This window comes from Camelus ferus, chromosome 2 (assembly GCF_009834535.1).
Source record: "Camelus ferus isolate YT-003-E chromosome 2, BCGSAC_Cfer_1.0, whole genome shotgun sequence".
Lineage (NCBI taxonomy): Eukaryota > Metazoa > Chordata > Mammalia > Artiodactyla > Camelidae > Camelus > Camelus ferus.
In genome coordinates, this window is record NC_045697.1 from 10613803 (window position 1) to 10634091 (window position 20289).

A 20289-nucleotide genomic window follows, 5' to 3' on the forward strand; every position below is an offset into this window, starting at 1 on the left:
GCCTTTAAAAACTAGTGTCCCCAAATTCCCCTGGCAACCACATGAAACTCGGTGCTAACACCACACACACACATTTTCATGTGTTGTGGCCTCTTGCCAAAAGCAGCGTGCAGTCTCACCCCAGGTCTTCTACCACCTTGTTCTAGCACGTTTGGCAAACTCCTTCACCTCTCGGAACCTGGTCTGCACACCTGCAAATTAGAGGCTGGGTGGGAGGTTGGGTGGGTCATCTCCTGGTTATAAGGCGAGTCTGTGCTTCTAGGCTGGACCTTAGCAGGTATGCTCGTAGGAGGTGGCACTGCCCGTGTCATCCAAGATGGTGCCACAACCCAGCCTTGATGATTCTCTCAGAGATCTGGGGAGGTCTCCAGGATTGGACTGTATGACCCTCGGCCCCCAGTTCTATCACCTTCTCCGAATAGAAGATTTTAGAGTCTGCTACAATCTTTTCTCCTGACTTAAGGCCCAGTCATATCTTGACGATATTTGAGATTACAATATTAATAAAGACTTTATCAAAAAGTCGCTCTGAGCCCCAGTTGCTCATTTTCCATCTATCTCCCAGGATTATCAGCAAAGCATGGAGCAGGTACCCAGCCCAAATTAGAGGTTCAATAAATACCTACCATAGGGAAGCAAGACTCAAAGAACACAGTGCCAGCTAGAAACACACAGGAGGATGCAAAAGACCATGCCAAAATCACACAACACACACCTCACATCTTAATGTTCTGTGGTTTACCTCTCATAGCCCCTTCCGTCTTGACTTCAAGATGAGTTATTTTAAGGTAAGAGACAAACAAACAACAACAACAAAGAATGGACAATAAAATAAGTGGATGGCCCAGAAAACGTGTGTCCGTTTAGGCGCCATGTGTAGACATTCTGGATTATGGGTACTAGGCTGCCATGTCCCAAGAAGGACTGAGAAGTAATAAATACATTTATTTTCCAAAGGCTTCAAAGCATTTTATAAAATGTCTACTGGGTCATAACTCTGGGAGTCATTCCAAGCCTACCAAGATCACATATATTATGTATCTGAAGTCAGTGGAAAGGTATTCTAGAATCTCAATTTTAGCTAATTAACATTTTACCAGCTCATAGCACACTTCCTTTAGAGGTCCTACCCTGCAGCTCAAATGCGACCTGCACCAATCCATCTGCATGTTTCTACTTTCTCCAAAGGCCACAAGACACATGCAGCTGAAAGGAATTTTTAGCAAAACATTTGCCGAAGCAGTTTATTAAGTACATTTTAAGACGCTCTGGCAACACCAGAGGCTAAACTCTAACGTATTCAGGCTGGCTTTTTTAAAAAATACAGACAACTTCAATACAAATACAGAAAGCACTGAAATGAAAAAACATCTGTGTTAATTGGCTTTAATCCAAGAGAACTATAAAGCAAACAGGAAAAGCTGGGCAAACCACGGGGCAAAGTAAACATGCACTGACCCGTCTGCATATTTCTGCACGGCCTTTACCTTCACAGAATTTTGAAGCTGGAAGAGATCTTGGCAGACCCCTGCTCCAAAGGCACTGACTCATGAGGGATCTGGGGTGCAGAGGTGCCCAGCATCATCCTGGGGTCACACCAGCTCTTGAACTCCAGATTCCTAACTCCTCTTCCAAACTGACACTGAGCTGTGTTGCCGTGGACGGCCCAGAAGCACCCTGCATCATCACTCCCGAATGTGCCCAAATATCACGGAGTCAAGGCAGCACAGGCCTTAGAGTCAGACCAGGGTCTGAATCCCAGCTCCCAGCCACCACTTCCCGGCTATCTTATCTCAGACAAGTTAGACGATCTCTGAGACTCACTGTCTCGAGCTGGCAAAATGGGGGTAACCAGATCCATCCCACAGAGCAGTTGTGAGCACTGACTGACAGAACACAGGAGAGTACTTGGTGCACAGCATTAGCACATGGCAGGCCCCCAACACTCAACAGCTTTCTAAATTTGACTTCATGGCTCATCATTTCTACAAACACTTGCTTTGTTGGACTTTGCTGGCTGACATCTCAGAAGCCCTCTTCCATGAGGCAGCAGTTTGGGTAATGCAGGATCCACCCTCAGCTTAAGGAGTGGGCCTTGACTGCCCCCAGCCAACCTATTTCCCCTCCGTAGCACCGGTTCAGAGCTGGCCATGGGCCCTTGATGGCCCAACTGGAGGGAAATCTGGTTGAGCAGGAGGACCAGTGTGGCTGGAGCCAGCCCTCTTTCAACTGCAAAGGGAGTTTGCATTAGAGTGGTGCAGACATTGTAGAGAACAGCTAGATGGAAAGCGGCTCACCGCTAGATCAAGCCTCACCTGAAGCTAGTTTCAGGTGCATGAGCCAATAATCCACTCAGTCGAAAGCCAGATAGAGATAGGTTTTCTGTATGAATCAGGCAAACATCCCATGATTACTCAAAAAATGCTTATAAGAGAATGAAAGAGATGACTGGAGAGATTTGATTGTAAAAGGTCACAGAGCCAACCCAAATAATCATTAATCCACTGGTGAAGTGTAAATAAACACTCGAGGGTGGGATGGAGGGCCCTAGAGGATCGCCAGCAAGAGTGATGCCGGAGGCAGCAGAGAGTGAAGGCTATCGGACAAGGGTGGTGAACTCTGAAGGCGAAGGGAGGAGGAGCCGCTGGACCCCCACTCTCATCACAGTTCCGCTCCTGCCAGTTAAGTAGTAGTATTTCCTGCTAAGACACAGGCCTGGGTGAGGTGGGGGGTGGGGGGAGGAGGGCGGTGAGGGGGACAGCTATGGAAGGAAGCTTCTCCAGGGAGGACGTCCGGGCTTCATTCTCCTCCCCGCAGTGGGAATGCTCAAACACCAAGTGACAAAGTCGTCTCTGAAGACTGTTCCCTCAGCTCTAATCACAACCCAGGGCTCCTTGTTTCTGATGTAATCTGGTTCCCTGGATAAACCTGAACTATTTAAGGTGAAATCGGAGGTTTTTCAACTGTGCCTGTGAATAGAATTCAGGAGGATTTATGAGCTTGGAAGAAAAGAGTCTAACCAAAGCAAACCCCCCTTTTTATTTCCACTCTAGTCACATTTTAGCCTTTGATTCTCTTACGAAAGTGGACAGCCAATCTCTGGCAGTTTCTCTGACTGTCACTAAAAAGTCAGAAATATTTTTATTTAATATTCAGTGTTTGCTGATATACTGTGTCTGCTCATGGCTATTCTGAAATTATGACAGTTATCAGACCCCTACTAGACGCCACTAGCTAATGACGTTAATAAACAAGCACATGCTACTGCTCTGCAGATTCATTTTTTTAATATTTTGATATTTCAACCCAACTGGTCTCCTTTATGACCTTGTATCTTTTATGTGATGTATTTAAAAATATTCTGAGGAAAAGTCCATAGAGTTCACAAGTCCATAGTACCAAAAATGTCAAGGACCCCCGATCTAAATTTCTGCCATGTACTGATCTGGTGGGTGGTTCTCCTTAGGCAGTTCAGGAAACATCTTTCTGCTGCTTGACAAATATGAATTGATCATCAGAGCCATCACGGGGACAGACAGGAGCCACCCCTCAACCAATGAAAGCCCAAATTCCAGTACGCTTGGTCAATGAGAAGGCATCTTTTGTTTTGTTTTGTTTTTGGTTTTGTTTCGGTTTTAATTTAAAAGGGACTTACTTCAGCTTATGAAGGCTGAATTTTCAACAGACCAAGCAAGGCAGACCTGCCGACGTTGGGGTAAAATTAGCTGCGCTCAACAACTTCCTCCCAGCCTCGCGTGGCGTGAAGCACACTTGTTGGCCACTCGGACGAGTGTGCCAGGGGCAAGAGGAAGCTCTCCAAAGCGGGTCCCTCCCTGCTTCTTGTGTTCCCCGTGTCAGCAAAGGACACTGCCTAGTTAGAGAGGAAGTGGTGTTTCCAATCTCTTTCTCTGGCTGTCCTAAAGCAGAGAAGTAAGAGTGGGTCAGAAAGCACTAGAGGGAAAAAAGCATCCAATTTAACCAAAGAACATAGGTTTCAAGTTCTGGGCTTTTCTTTGCAATGTGGGGCTCATCATAGCTCCCTGCCTGTATCCCAGGGACATGATGACAAGTACACGGAATACATATATACTTTAAAAGGTGTTTGAAAAACCACAAAATCCTATACAAATATCAGGCATTATTTTCATACCTATGGGAGGATGGAGAGCACACCACCATCGTGGGAGGCCGAGTAGCTCTGCGGGGACAGTGGAGTTAAGGAGTGGCTTTTCAGCACCGTTGACTGGCTGGGGGAATCATTTGGGAGGAGGATTTGCATGTACGCGGATTCCTTGGGTACCAGCCTGTACAACGGCTGCCACGTGAAAGGCAATGTCAACACTCAAGGAACGAGGGCTGTGAAATCTCACCTAGAGGTGAGGGTCGAAGCAAGCCTCGGCACACCCGCCACACACACACTCTCTCTCTCTCAAATCTGTTTCTTTTTGTTTTGTTTTTGGCACAGATGCAACACCGGAAAGAGGATTTAGGGAAGTCCGCCCTTCCTGTGAGTAGAGGGCCCCACCTACCTCCCAGATCAGAGACATCCTGGCTTCAGTGTAAAAATGGGCTGAAACCAAGGAAGGTGGTTTTCATTGTTTCAAGCATCTTTTCAAATGAGAAAGAGCTTTCATCTTTCATCTCTAAGCAGACCTGATGCCTCACATATGAAGATCCTGCCAAAGGCCTTTGCTGGCTCTTTTTGTAACTAACACCATTTAGTTTTCAATAAAGGACAATAATACACTGTTTGGGAGCCAACTTTTGGCCATGATCACAAAGACTTCATCTTCTGCCTTAAGTGTGATTATTGGAGGAAAGAAATGTTAAAGCTCAGGTGTAAGAAAATGTACTAATTAACAGGAATAAGACGTTACACTCCTTGCACACTGAGTCCTTCATCTAAGACAGCGCCCCCTACGAGTCCACCGTGTTATCATTTTTGTGTGTTTATTCTTTCCCTATTATTTTTTTTGGCTCCGGAGTGGGTCATCTTTCCGTTTTTAAGGATTATCAAACTTCCCTGATTCAATGACTCCTTTCACTTTCTTTTTTGCATTAACTTTAATGAAATGAAGATGCATGTTTGATCAATATTGTATTTAGTTTAATGTGATACTTTCCTCTTTCCCCAAAAAGTTCTTTCTTAATCCAATGGTCTATATAATACACGCTGCCTGAAAATCAGGTATAAATCTGAAAAGGTGTCACAGATAACATCGTATATATTGGCTGGGAAAATCAGACGATTTTAGTCCTTCTCCATGTGTCAGAGCCCAGATAGTAAATTGATGCTTTAGGGAAATAACGGACACGCTTGACTGTCCATGGTATTAGTTATCTGTTGCTGCACACATGTTATCCCCAAAAGTTAGCAGCTTAAAACTGCAAATGTTTATTATCTCACACAGTTTCTGAGGGTCAGAAGTCTGGGGTTAGCTGAGCAGGGTTGTTCTGGCTCAGGGTTTCCCCTGAGGTTGCACCCAAGCTGTCAGCTGGGGCTGCATCTGTCTGAAGACTGCTGGGGGCTGGAGGACCAATTTCCCAGTCAATCACGTGGTTGGCAGGAGACCTCAGTTCCTCACCATGTGGGCCCCTCTCTAGGGCGGCTCACCACACAGCAGCTGACTTCCCAATGTGTGTGATTAGTGAGGGAGAGAGATGGGAGCCCAGAAGTGACACACCATCACCTCTGCCCTATTTGCTATATTGCATTAGCCACACAGACCTCGTGTCATGGTGCGGGAGACTCACGTGATGATGGGACCACCAGCAGGCTGCGGTCACTGGGGCCATGGTGAAGGCTGGGGACCACACCCACTGTGGTAGGCTGTTCTAGTGATGGTCCCCATACATTGGTGCCGCACTAAGTTCACACCCTTGGGTAGTCTCTTCCCACACTAGGCTTGGCCATGTCACTCCCTGCAGCCAGTGGACAATAACAAATGTGACACAGCAGAGATTTGAAAGGGGCTGGAGCACTGGGGCTCCCCCTCCCTGCTGCTTGCAGAACCCGTGGCTGGCAGGTGAGGCAGCACCAGTGAGCCTGCTGGGTGATGGGGCACATGGCTCCGCTGCCCTCGTCAACAGCCTCCTGATGGCCAGAGGTGAATGAGGACATCATTCATCACCCAGCCCCAGGCTGGACGGGCAGCTGATTGCAATCACGTCTGAGAGCCCAGTGGAGATCAGCTGAGCTAACCTGAAGCAGGAATGCCACCCTATTGACCCACAGAATCAGGAGCTAAACAGATGACTTGTTTCAAGCCATTAAGTTTGGAACAGACTGTGTTATGCAGCAAAGGTCAGTTGATACAATCATCCGGTGGCCTCGGCTCTGCTCCCTCCTTTCTGATTGTTTCAGAAATACATGGCAATGTGTTGAACAAGCCCCTCACAAACCACACAGCACGCATGCCTGTTCCTTTAAGCAATGGATTATCAACCCGAGTGCTCCTTAGAATCATCTGGAGTTTTTAACAACGAAACATAACAGGAGAGGCACAGAACATCAGCCAGGGTCCTCCCGAGAGCCATAAACTCAGAGTCTATCGAGGGAGGGTATTTTTTAAAGGCTCACCTGGTGATTCTAATAAGCACCCAGGCCTGGGAGCGACAGATCAAAGCAGTAGTTTTCAGAACGTGGTTCTTGAACCAGCAGCAGCAGCAGCATCCCCTGGGAGCTCGTTAGACCTGGAAAGCCTCAGGCCCACTCCGGACCAACTGAATCAGAAGCTTGCGGCGGGGCACCGGCAGCTGTGTTCTTACAAGACTCAAGGTGATTGCAGTGCACCCTCAAGTTTGAGAACCACAGGTCTTCCATAGCAAGCACGCCTTTTCAGCCCCTTCAGCCACTGCCAGGGGCACTGGCTAAGAGGACTGAGGCCAGGCCTGCTGTCATTTGTGATATAAAGGAGCACAGGAGACAGTGTCCCTCTTCCTCATGTGACATATATGAGAGTCACATGTACCTGGAGCTACACAGGAGAGCCACACCAACACACAAAGGGTAACACGAGGGAAACTGAAGGGCAGGGGACACCCTGACAATGTTATTGAACCACTGAAGCAACCAACCCCTCACAGCCGATACCCTGTCATGGGTGATATATTTTCTATTGTTTAAGCCACTCAAGTGATCTTTAGCATTGATATCATATCACCTTCAAAAGATCTCTAATTATGAGAATTATCTCCTAAATTCCGATGAAAACAATTTTAATCTCACTGAAATACATAAATAGATAAATAGATAGATAGATAGACAGACAGACAGATACAGCCATAGAGCACACTGAAGGCAACTGAAAAAAATCACATTCCTCAAAAAACTAAAAATAGACTTACCATATGATCCAGCAATCCCACTCCTGGACGGATATCCAGAGGGAACTCTAATTCGAAAAGATACATGCACCCCAATGTTCACAGCAGCACTATTTACAGTAGCCAAGACACAGAAGCAACTTAAATGTCCATTGACAGATGACTGGATAAAGAAGCTGTGGTATATTTATACAATGGAATACTACTCAGCCATAAAAAAGAATAGAATAATGCCATTTGCAGCAACATGGATGGACCTGGAGACTGTCATTCTAAGTGAAATAGACCAGAAAGAGAAAGAAAAATACCACATGATATCATTCATATGTGGAATCTAAAAAAAAAAAAAGAAAGAAAGAAAGAAAGGAAAGAACAAAAAAAAAAGAAGACACTAACGAACTTATCTATAAAACAGAAACAGATTCACAGATATGGTAAACAGACCCATGGTTACCAGGGGGAAAGAGGGTGAGAAGGGATAAACTGGGAGTTTGAGAATTGCTAATATTAACTACTATATATAAAATAGATTAAAAACCCAAATTTTTTCTATATAGCACAGGGAGCTATATTCTATATCTTGCAGTAAACTATAATGAAAAAGAATATGAAAATGAGTATATGTGTGTGTATGTATAACTGGGACATTATGCTATCCACCAGAAATTGACATACTGTAACTGCCTATACCTTAATAAATAAATAAATAAGTCATGAAGTTAAACAAATGACTAGAGACATCCAAAGTAAATGGTCAGTGGATAAAGCTGTGGTATATCTATACAATGGAATACTATTCAGCCATAAAAAATAATAAAATAATGCCATTTGCAGCAACATGGATGAACCTGGAGATTGTCTTTCTAAGTGAAGGAAGCAAGAAAGAGAAAGAAAAATATCACATGCTATCACTTACATGTGGAATTAAAAAACAAAAACAAAAACAAAAAAACCAAATTTATTTACAAAACAGACTCACAGACATAAAAAACAAACTTATGGTTACCAGGTGGGGAAGGGATTGAGAAAGGATAAACTGGGAGTTTGAGATTTTACAGATACTAACTAATATATACAAAATAGATAAACAACAAGTTCATACTGTACAGCACAGGGAACTATATTCAATATCTTGTAGTAACTTATGGTGAAAAAGAATGTGAAAACGAATATATGTATGTTCCTATATGACTGAAGTATTGTGCTGTACACCAGAAATTGACACATTGTAAACTGAATATACTTCAATAAAAATATATTTTTAAAAAAGTAAAGGGTCAGGAAGCTTGTAGACTCAAAAGGAGCTGCCTACCAACTGAGGCAGGGTGATGAAAGAATATAGTCCATTTTCTACTTTATACCCAGTGAACTCACAATATCCTAAACTTAGACAATTAAGGTAAGGGCCACAGGCATTTACTCATTCAAGAAATGATCATCTCTCTGCTCCAGTCCAGATGCTGCAAGAGGTACAGGGAATAAAGGGTGAACAAAATCAACAGATCCTGTCCTGAAGGAGCTCGTGGTGTACTACAGAGGCAATGCTGTAAATGCCATGAATAAGCCGTGTATTCAGGGTTACAAAGTGAGCAGCAGAAACACGGAGTTATCATGCTCCCCTGTGGGAGGGGAGGGGGTGGGGAAGCTTGCAGAGGAGAGAACGCTTAGCTCAGGGCCACGAGGCAGGTAAGATGAGGTGGGGTTCTGTGGCACCCCAGGCAGAGGAAACACACGCAGTACGGGATCTGGGAGAGAATGACGCCATCAGGGACTTACAGCAGGATGACCACCTGGATTCATGGCCTGGAATGGAAGGCGAAGGGCTCTGGCAGAAGAGAGACTGGAATGACAAGCAGGGGTCAGGCATGGAAGGAAGGGAAGAAGGAAGGAAGGAAGGGAGGAAGGGAGGAAGGAAGGGAGGAAGGGAGGAAGGAAGGGAGGAAGGGAGGAAGAAAGGAAGGAAGGGAGGAAGAGAAGACTACATGGAAGAAGTTAGGACAGGAAGGCGAGGCCATGGGTCTCAGCAGTCACTCCCCTCTCTGGACCTCAGTTTCTCTGCATGGGAAATGGTTGGTGACGAGGAGAACAGGTGTCTGGAGCCATCTAAGGCGTCAAGAGCAGAGGAAACATCTTCAGACCGTAGCCGGAGCCTTCGCAGAGTCAAGGGGAAGGGCAGGGAAAGGCCCTTCCCATTAGTTAATAAGACTAATCTGACCGGCCCCTGGTTGTTCTGTACGTCAACGTGTTTCTGTACCTCCCTGAGTCCTTGAAATCTAAGATGGGAGGTGTTATGCCAAAAGGAACAGGCATAATTTCCCAGCTTCCACCCAATTCATTCTCTTATGGCCCATTTTCTCAGGAATACAAGCTCATGAAAATGAAATTCAGATTGGCAAAATGACAAAAGTTTTGCATAGATGAAACTGTCTTCTCCATCAAACGCTTAGAAAACGACATTTTCTCAACATCGGGAAGGGCCCGGGAGGTCTTTTTTCACTGCAGTTGAATATGTAGTTTATTATTTAACATCAGTATATCTGCTCACTTACATCAGTGATCACAGCAGCTTACGATACAAACATATTCTCCTATTGCATCAGAAGTTGTTCTCTCAGGGGGAAAAGGAAAAGGAAGCCATCAAACTCCAAAAGACCTAAAATCTGCAGGAGGAGCTGACAAGTTTTTTCTGTCAAGGGCCAGGCCATCATATGTGGGCTTCGTGGGCCCCCTGGTGCATCGATTCAGCTCCGTGTGACAGTGTGGCAGCTGCCACAGGTGATGTCTGCACAGGTGAGCATGGCTGGGTTCCAAGAACTTTATTTACAAAAGCAGCTGGCGGGCCCCTATCAAATTCTGCTACTATTATTTCAAATGACTTTTAGGTCATTTGTACAATAGCTTTAGCACAGGCTTTTTTTAAAAAAAGTTTTAAAAAACAGACTCTAGCGAGACCCCACCCCCGCTGACTCGCAGGGAAAAGAGAAGCCAGAGAGGGAGGCTGGGGAGCCGGGGACTCCGGGTGCAAGGCTGTCCGGGTCTTTGTGCCATGTGCTTACCTTCTGCCATGGCCTTGACATTATCCAGCGCGGGGACCACCCTGGGTCTCAGCTTTTCGTAAATGCTGCCTCCCAGCAATAATTTAACATCTAAATTCAAAGAAGCAGAAGGGGCGGTGAGGGTGGGTTGCACTGATTGCCTACCCTCCTACCTCTCAGTCTCTTCACGCTGCAAGATGTCCCTGCCTGGAAGATTCTCTGTAGTCTCTCCCGCCCTGAAATCCCCTTTCACTCCAGACTCCGTTCAGGCGTGGACCCTTGCCTTGGGGATTTCATCGCCTTCTTCAAAGCCCCCACACCAGCGGTGCCCCCCGGGAAAACTTAATCACCGCAGAGGGGTCCCTAATCTCTCCAGCTGGACCAGGGTTTCTGAACCCTGGCACGTCGACACTGAGGGCCTGATCCTTCTTTGTTGTAGGGGCTGTCCTGGGCACTGAGGGCTTTTCCCTGCATCCCTGGCCTCTACCGATGGATGCCAGCAGCGCTGCTCTCCCCTCCTCACCCCGTAGGGACAACCGGAATGCCTCCAGATGTTGCCAAATGTTGTCTCGAAGGCAATACAGCCCCTGGTTCCTGAACACTGGGCTGTGTGTGAGTGCCACGTGGGCGCGCAGGGACCGGCACCACCCACCTGTCCCTCTAGTCCCAAAGCCACTGGTTTCTCCGGTGGGTCCATTTCTGTCTCTAACGATGGACCTGCCAGAGACCCATCTCCTCTCCCACGTGGGGAGTGAAGACCGGGTGATGGTGACCGCAGGGAAGCAAAAGCATTCTTACAATAAATGCTAGGTTTTCCTCACTGAGGAACAAACTACACATTGTCAATAGCACTGAGGAACCACTGACCTGCTTTCCCCTGCTTTCACGCAGAAAATGTAGAAACAACTACTTCAGTTCTTCCTCCATGTTTTATGGGAAGTGGCCATAGCATCTTCCAGCCAAAACAAACAATTTGAGGCAAGTTTAGATTTTACTTACTGTCCAGATCTGAGAATGCCTTTGCCTTAGTGATGGTGTACTGGTCCAGTACATAGTCGATTTGCTAAACACAAACACAAAAACAAAAAACTAAATGAAACCGCCTCTTCTCCTTAGAAGCCACAGTAGGAAGACGTTTAACACTACTTTATACAAAACAGATGAACAAGGTCCCACTGTATAGCACAGGGGACTGTATTCAATGGCTCATAATAACCTATAACGAAGAGGAATATGAGAAAGAATATATATACGACTGAATCACTGCTGTACACCAGAAATTAACACATTATAGATCAACTATATTTCAATTTTTTAAAAAAAAGAGATTTAAAGGGAAAAATTATCCTGAATCAGAACATTTTTATAGGAAAGTGGGTTCTCAGAGATACTTCTCCTATCTGACTCCCAGACTTCTTCAAAATACTCAAAGCTTATTGTCTTAAGAAATATGGTTTATTATTTCTCATGGTCCTGTGGATGGGCTATGTGGATTGCCTGGTTGGGGCCAGTGTGGCTGGGGATAAACGGACCCCTCTCTCTATGTGGCTTCTCCCCCCAAGGCCTGCCGGGTGTTTTCACGTAGCGGCCCCTGCAACGAGAGGACAAGAGTGGACCCTGCAAGGCTTCTGGCAGCCTAAGGTCAAAACTAGCACAAGGTCATGTCCGCTGCATTCTTTTGGTCAAAGAATCAGGTCAGAGGCACAGCCCAGATTCAAGGGGTTGCAAACAGATCCACGTCTTGAAGGGAGGAGAGACTGCAAAGAATTCGAGGCCATTAGAAACCTACCACCTTAGCATCATTTTGTTCAGCAGTTATCGCTGATCTGGCCTCTGCTGGGGACACTTGCTCTTCCGTCTACTAGGTCTTAGCGGATCTGCTTCCCCGCAGCCTCTGCAACTTCGGGTATCACCACTTTTAAATAAAATAACTACTGCCAACCTTCTCGGTGCATCATGATTTACTTTTTCATTTCTCCAATTACTAGAGGAAAGCTGAATCTCTTATTGTGTTTGGGACCAGCTATATTTCCTCTGTGAATCGACTACTGACATTCTTTGCCCAGTTTCTTATAGATTTGTCAGAGCGCTTTCTTATACTTTGAACCAGATAAATTTCCCCCAAAGTCATAACAATTTACTCTCCTTCTGAGATTAGGAAAGCAATTCCAAAGTTCACCAGCCATGACTGCTGCGTGTATGACTTTGCCAACTTTTTAGGGGGAACGTTTTACTTTGGAGTCGTTAGGATGATAGGTGGAAAATATGAACTTTTATTCGCAGGCTGGGAAAATGAAGCGTCCCTCTCTGCACAGGCTATGAAACTATTAATAAAACTAGCTTCTCTAATCTCAGTATTAAAGAAAGCTTGCACGCTTTGCTATTTTAGTTCCAACCACATATTAAAAAACTAGCGCCATATTTAACATGTTGGCATTTTTGTAGAATGTGTTCAATTTGGAAGAACACATCCCTGTGTGAGGAGGCCCAGGGATTCCAGGCAGGCTCTTACTAGTGACTCTGATAAGACAGCATCTTTGTCTCCGCATGTAGGTTCCCACACGCTCAGCAGCATGTTTGGGCTGCTTTCTGCTGAGATATTTTTAAAAACAAGGTTCTGAATAGGCAGGGCATCAACATATTTCTGGGATACAGAAAAAGGATGCCCTCAAGCCACCCTGTCCCCTTCCCCAAAGACAGCTTGTGTCTGTGTGTCTCCTTCCCAAGGAAGTTTACACATGTATATAGGTATTAGCAAGTAAGTGTTCACAAAACAGAAAAAAAGACCTAAAAACAAAGTAATACTTCAATAAATAAGTAAATACACAAATAAATAACAATAAAATCTTAAAAATCATGAGACCCTTAAAATGGTTAAGTACTTTTATAATACGTACTATATGTTATACCTTAATAAAATAAAGAAATAAAATATAATAAAAACACAAATTCAGAAATTATGCTTTTATACTCTTTTGAAAATCACTTGCTAGGCCTTTATTTCTTCATCTGCAAAATTAAGAGACAGCATCCATCTGCATTGATTCATTAGGTTTCCAGAAGGTCTGAATGAGATTCCAAATATATGCAGGAACTCCAAAAGGCCCCAGACACAGAGCATCACAGGATAATCAGACCGTGGTCCTTACCCCTGGAGTGGTGTTTAGGAGCATTCTCAAGTCGTTGAAATTGCTTTCTGCCAATTTCTGAGTCTTTCTGAGGTGAGTCCTCATGTGGTGGCTTGCCACAAAACCATAGGTGATGCCAATGCTGCGGGGAGAGCAGAGGAGAAGGGACAGCGTTTACTGAGGGCAGCAGCGACCCTGTGGCCAGGTTCAGAGCAGCCCCGGGGCCCGGGGTTGGGGGGGGGGGTCTTCCTGCGCAGAGGCCCCTCCTCCCCAAGCCCAGCCCCGCCACTGCCACAACCTTCCTGCCACAGAACCATAATCCACGCACCAGCCAATGTGACCCACGGAACAGGACTCCATCCTCTCAGAGAACACCCACATCCGTTCAAGAGACATTGTTCTGTTAAATACAAGCCTTATAAACCGAACAATGTTCACGATCAGTTATGGCGGAAACAGAAGTCACAAAGGTTACAGAGCAGCGTGTGGAATACAGTCCCATTTCTGTACAGATGGGAACACAGGTGCACACCCTCCACGCAGCACACACACAAACCCCACACGCGTAGCTCTGCTTCCCTCACAGAAGACTCTCAGCAAAAACACCCAAATGTTTTGTAAATAAGTTCCTTTGCCTTTTGTTTTTTTTAGATTCACAGACATAGAAAATAAACTTATGGTTGGAAGGCAGGAAGGGGATGGGAAGGGACAAATTGGGAATTCAAGATTTGCAGACATTAACTAATATATATAAAATAGATCAACAAGTTCATACTCTATAGCACAGAGAACTATATTCAATATCTTATAGTAACTTATGGTGAAAAAGAATATGAAAACAAATACCTGTATGTTCATGTATGACTGAAGCATTATGCTGTATGCCAGAAGTTGACACAGCATTGTAAACTGACTATACTTCTAAAAAATAAATATACACAAAAAATCCATTTCCGTTACTGAAAAAAAAAAAAAAACCCAAATGATAAGAATGGTTTGGGCTTTCTAACGTTTTCAGTTAATATAATTGTCTGTTATTACTGTATCGTCCAGATTGAAAAGAAACATGAATTAATCTTGCATTAAAATGCTACATAAGAAGCCACACACAGCAAAGTACATACTGTGTCATTCTAGCTCACGTGAAATACAGAATCAAACACAACTCTGATGCTAAACGCCAGTGGTTATACTTGGGGAGGGGTGGATCGCTGTGCTCACTTCACGGAAATTCATACCTATGTATTTATGATATGAACACTTCTTTCCATATAAAATATACTTTGGAAAAGAGTTTCAAAAACACTACATGAAAGGCATCCTGCATGCAAAGTTCTACATGAAAATAAAAAACATTTTTTGAACCATCTGAAATGTCTACATTTGATCTTAAGGGCTCTTAATGTTGACTAATTACCAACAATTCACTGACTTCAATTAATTTGATCGACTGGTTTGTTTTTATGTCAAAGCCTTTAAACATTAAAAAGTTACATTTAAAATTGCTAATTGCCAAGCCCCCCCTCATTGGATTTAGCCTCTAGATGGCAGCAGGGACTCACATAAACTCAACACATAGGCTGTAGATGTTACCTGAGAAGTTAATAACAAAATTTAGTTTGCAACAAATTGTTAGTTTATAACCACTCAATGATTGGTGTCAATATGTTTTTAGAAAAATGTTTTGCAAATAAGAAACTTTGGGGAAAATAATTCTGATGCAGAATATGAATACTTTTGCATCTTCACCAAAAGCAACATCTTAGGCAGTATGCATTCATATATTTACAAGCAGGGTGGCCAAGTGTCCATTTTTGCACCAAAGGTCCCATGTTCCCAGGAAACCTCTCAGTCTTGGGTAAATGAGGAATCATTCACCCCAGTTTCGGTAATGAGTTATTCCAAGGAGTTCATTGCTGTTCTCATAAAAACATACTTTCCCTCAGCAGTATTACACAAGTGCTTTGGGTTTTCCAAACTAATCCTAAAAAGTCTATTACACAATGGTGAACAATATTTCTTATGGTTAACAAGTTGCAGTGGGACGTGTACTAGGGTAGAAACAGGAGACTTGGGTTCTAGTGCCACTAACTTACACTGTGTGAGCCTGAGAAAGTCACTTTCCCTCTGAGTTTCCCTGGCATCACAAAGCTAGAAACTCGATTAGATCGGTGCTTCTCAAACTGCAAAGATGAGGGGTATGGATGTTCACAAGGTATCTACGATTATTTTAAAAGTTTGGGTGTCAAGGACCACCTTTAAAAATTGCCATTTAGAATGACCACCTTGGAATACATTTTTGTCAGTCTTAAAGGTCTGCATCGGTATTTATGAGGTTGACATTACACCAGAGCAATGAGTTATTAAATGATACATTCATGCAAAATGAGGCCAAATGACCCAAAACAATGAGTCTGGTGTAGTGTCAACAGTAGGGAGGAAAGGCTGAGTCACAGCAATGTGCCTGGAGCTTTATTTACCACGCCAAATCTCAAACATTCCATACCATGCCAAGTCAGGATCGCCACCTGACCAGAAGATTTCACACTGGGACTCTTGTTCTCCTCCCCATCACGTCCAAATTATTCGTCATTCATCATGCTCCAGACTCATTTTGTCACATAAGAAGTCAAAGTGAACTTGGGAAGCAAACAGCAGGCCCAAGTCCACCTGGATGGGAGAACGCCTAGCCATGAACTCCTAGAGGGCGCGCCTGAAGTTCTGATGGGATATTTCTCACTTCGTCTCTTATTTTGTCTTTATTTTCACCTATGTTTAACTGCTCTAAAAGAAAGGTTGACTGCTTCTTTGTCAACTTTGGGTACTGAGGGTCTCTTGTTCACGGTGGGTGATCAGTGAATGTGGGTTTAAGGACTGGGCTTTGTTTCATTTGATCCATTTAGAAGATTAGCCATATGTTCGGAGTGTCCAAGTCAGAAACTGTCTTTGTTCCTTTATTGAATTAATGCCTTTACTCAAAAGATCATCAATCAGTAAAATAAATGAACAGCATCACAGCGCTGCAAAACAACACTGAATTTCAATGCAACATAGTTAAAAAGACCCACATTTCTGCTACCCAGTTATGAATCCAATTAAAATGAAAGCATAGATCATTAAAAAAAAACTGTACTAAACAGAATTCTGGGATAGAATTCAGCAACTTTCAAAGCTGATTTTCAAACCCATAGCTCATTGTAAATTTTACATTTAAATTAAAGATGGGAACATCAAAAGCCCACAGAGGCAGGCAGAAAGCATGTGGGCACAGTGTAGGGTACCGACCTTTGGGAGCTGGGGGAGCAAAGATAGGGTGCGCCAGATGTTCTGCAACTCCAGCAAGTGCCACCTCGATGGAAGACCAGTATTGCCGGATCTTCCAATTATTTACAAAAATCTGGGAGTCTGGATTTGTATGTAAAATCTCCCATTTTCATTTTTAAATTTTTTTTCCTGTTTTTAAATATTAGCAACAAATCAAAGAAAAAAATTTTAAATACTACACAAATTGATGGTCTCCATTTATAATCTCAAATTTAACACTGCTATTTACACACAAATAGAAAATGAAAAAGTTATGCTTTTTGTTGCTGTTGATTTAGACATTCCCTATTATTTGATGCTCTTTAAAGCAAAAAAAAAAATTATGTGAATTAATGTTTTTGGGTTTTTTTTAAACAACTACCAATCAACTCTTAGGATATGAGAATGAAAGAAATTCACCTCACACAAAAAGTGAATAAAATTTCAATCAAATGATAATCAAACTACTTTCAGCTCTCTCACATTTGACAGAAAAGCCTTCAAGTTTAATGCAGGACAACAAAATTTCCTGGAAAATTTTAGCAGAAGACAGGACTTTTTTTATGATATATTAGCACTACATCTTCTATATTTTATATGGACGGACCAATTTGCTCTCATATACACTTAGAAGTAAATATTTAAAGTTTTTAAAGAGTATAGCTAAACCTTTAAAATTTGTAGCAATTTGTTGTACCAATTTCTACTGACAATGAAATTAGCCAATAAGAGCCAAATAAATTTCAGTGTGTAACTGGTCTCTTACTTTTTAAAAATAATTTTTCAATTTGAGTATCGATTTTAAATAACTAGCCCTCTCATTAAGAAAGTCTCATGATTTTCAAGGCATACTGGCTCAATTTCTTTGCTAGAAGCTTGTGGCCACCAAGCCAGGAATTGATATCACATCCTAACAACAAAAATAAATGAACTTTGAAAACAGCCGTCTTCCTAAAATGACCGGGATTCAATTTTCACTACAGTAATTAGTAAAAGCTGACTTACCGCACTTGGAAACTTAGAAACACCTCTGTACTGGAGAAATAAAGGCATGCATGGCTTCTCCTTTTCACCGTTGCTTATAACCTTTATGAAATTCTGAAAAATGCAGTGATGACAGGTGCAAAGGAAAGTTGGCTTTTTCTGGAGTAAGACACATCTGTGTAAACCATCCACAGCGAGATGTGGAAATGTAATCTTCTGCTGATGGTCAAACAGGCTTACACAAACACATGTCAATGTCTGTGGAATTAAACATTCCACAGCTTGCCTTTGGAAAAGCCCAGAGAGAACACGACCACATATATTCTACATATAGGGAAGCTTTCTCCTTAACATCTATGCCTTTCTTAATTAAAAAAATTTTTTTTTAATTTTTAAAGAAAACAGAACGTATGAAATGTTAGAGTACTCAAGACTCATTTAAAAGCCAACCTCATTTTTAATTCTAACATTTAGTGTACAGCCACAAATTGGAACTGAGCCTGATTAAAAGGCAAGTGGACTACTGTGGGCTTCTGAGCGGAGTTTTAAAAAATCATATACAAAGATTATTTGTCAACAGAATCCAATCTCTGCTGAGGTCAACATAAGCCGGAGGTTAACACCTCCTTTTCTTCCTCTTTCTGCCTTCTGGTTTTGTTGGCATTCCTTCCCCTCTTATTTTATCTAATCTTCTGATGTGGGGACGTAACTTCCTTCTCCTTTCTATCTAATCATAATAGAGAAATCCTTGCTTTCGCCTAGTCTTTACTCTCACTGGCTAGTTTTGATTACTTGCAAACAACACACAGACATTATTTCAACTCATGATTTGAAGATACTTGCAAACCAGTAAGTGTTCAAGAAGGAAGACATCAAAATAGCTACTTAAATTTGAAAGCTTCAAGGCAAAGAAGTTTAAACTTCTAGTCTGAATTTGAAGTAAACAAAACAGTCTCAAATACTACTCTTATTTAGGCCTATTTATAATTCATATATAAATTCAGTGCTTTGTGTGAAATAAATTAGTTGTCAATGTGTCACTTAGCCTCAAATGGTTGATCAAATTTGGTTTAATTATACTGAAATTTAAAATTGTGATATTAATTAGTAAGTTTTACTTGGTTGGGGGAAAATATCTTAACTGAATGTGTTGGAGGTTACAGACTCACATCTGTGTATGTAAGAAAATTTAAGAATTTTCTAAATTAAAATAGACTCAGGAGAAAAAACTTATCTAAATTTGTTTGATGGGTCTGAGTTCTCAAGAATAAAAAATACATACAGCATTCAAGTTTCTTTCTGACATTGAAGCTTTCATATATTTTGGTATCTAAAACCTAATAAAAATAATGCAGTCAGTTCCGGGTGAACTATAACGCGTATATTGCATAATTATATGTAATGTGAATAAAAATCCAGTTTAAAAATAGAAGCCTAATACAGGACATATGCTCCACTAAAATAAATAACCCTCAAAGCCTATTATTATATATGTGAACATTTATTTGGGTAAATAAGTAACTACATGCAATAAAGACTTTTCCTGAAATTACATCACATGCATTTATATCAAGTGAAAACTATTAACTTGTTAAGTAAGTAATCATGCTGACAAGAACCCCTAAGGGCAAGTCTTTTCAAATGACACTTTGTCACTTGAGCCTCATCTTTGATGTCCATGGTGTACAAGGAGGGAGAGGCATGGCTGTCCAAGTCTTTGGATGCATGAAGGATGTAAGTTTCAGGCTTAAAGGAAATGCACAAGGGGCTTTGGGCTATACCTGACATTTCTCTGGCGGTTGGGGAGAAGGTAATTACTCCTCTGTGCATTCCTGAAAATATTTCAAATGCAAAGCAGAGAGAGACGGGACATCTGGAATTACCATCAACCTGATCCTAAGCTGCTTTGCAGAATGCAAAGTGAAGAAACAGATTCAAATTATGTACGGAGAGACAGAGGTAGAGGCACACAGGGAAACAGGAGTTGGGGTGGTGGGTAGAGAGAGAGACACTCACATCCCAATCTTGCAGAGAAAACACACACAACAAAGCTCCCTGGTGGTCAAACAAGGGTGCGTGAAATGAGCTAACACTCAGTTGTAATTTGTTAAAGAGCATATTGTTAAGGTCTATTATTTGACTATTTTCAGCAGAAGTTATGCCCTTGTTCAAAAAATGACTTCCCTGGAATCAGCGGCAGTGCATTAGCTTCTGCTTTCTGAGGAGATTTTTTCGGTTGTTCAGGGTTAATTTTTAGTGCACCTAATTCAGCAGGTAATGCTGAGCATGGTAGGTCATCTAAAAGAGACGACCACCAGTTTCCTTCCCAGAGGTCGGACCGCCGCGTTGCCAGGGTCCTGGCAATCTTTCCACATGTGCTCTGTGCAAATGTAAGAAAGTGCTTGTGCCCTGACTTTTTTGTTTTCAATCACTGACGCTGTGTTCTACACAGGGTCTGCCACCTGCTTGTCTCACTGCATCTCACTTGGGGACTGTTTTATATCAGCAAATCT

The 20289-nt window shown here is 42.7% G+C and overlaps 1 protein-coding gene across 9 annotated transcripts in view; it reads right to left on the reverse strand.

Annotated features, from left to right (window-relative positions):
* PROM1 (prominin 1) overlaps positions 1-20289 on the reverse strand; it is a 113758-nt gene that overhangs the window by 35219 nt on the left and 58250 nt on the right. For all 9 annotated transcript variants that reach the window (XM_032494396.1, XM_032494405.1, XM_032494414.1 and 6 more), the window contains exons 5-7: positions 13511-13631; positions 11361-11424; positions 10383-10472 (exon numbers count right to left, since the gene is read on the reverse strand). In XM_032494396.1, coding sequence (XP_032350287.1) covers positions 10383-10472; positions 11361-11424; positions 13511-13631 — 275 coding nt within the window. The remainder of the gene's footprint in view (positions 1-10382; positions 10473-11360; positions 11425-13510; positions 13632-20289) is intronic.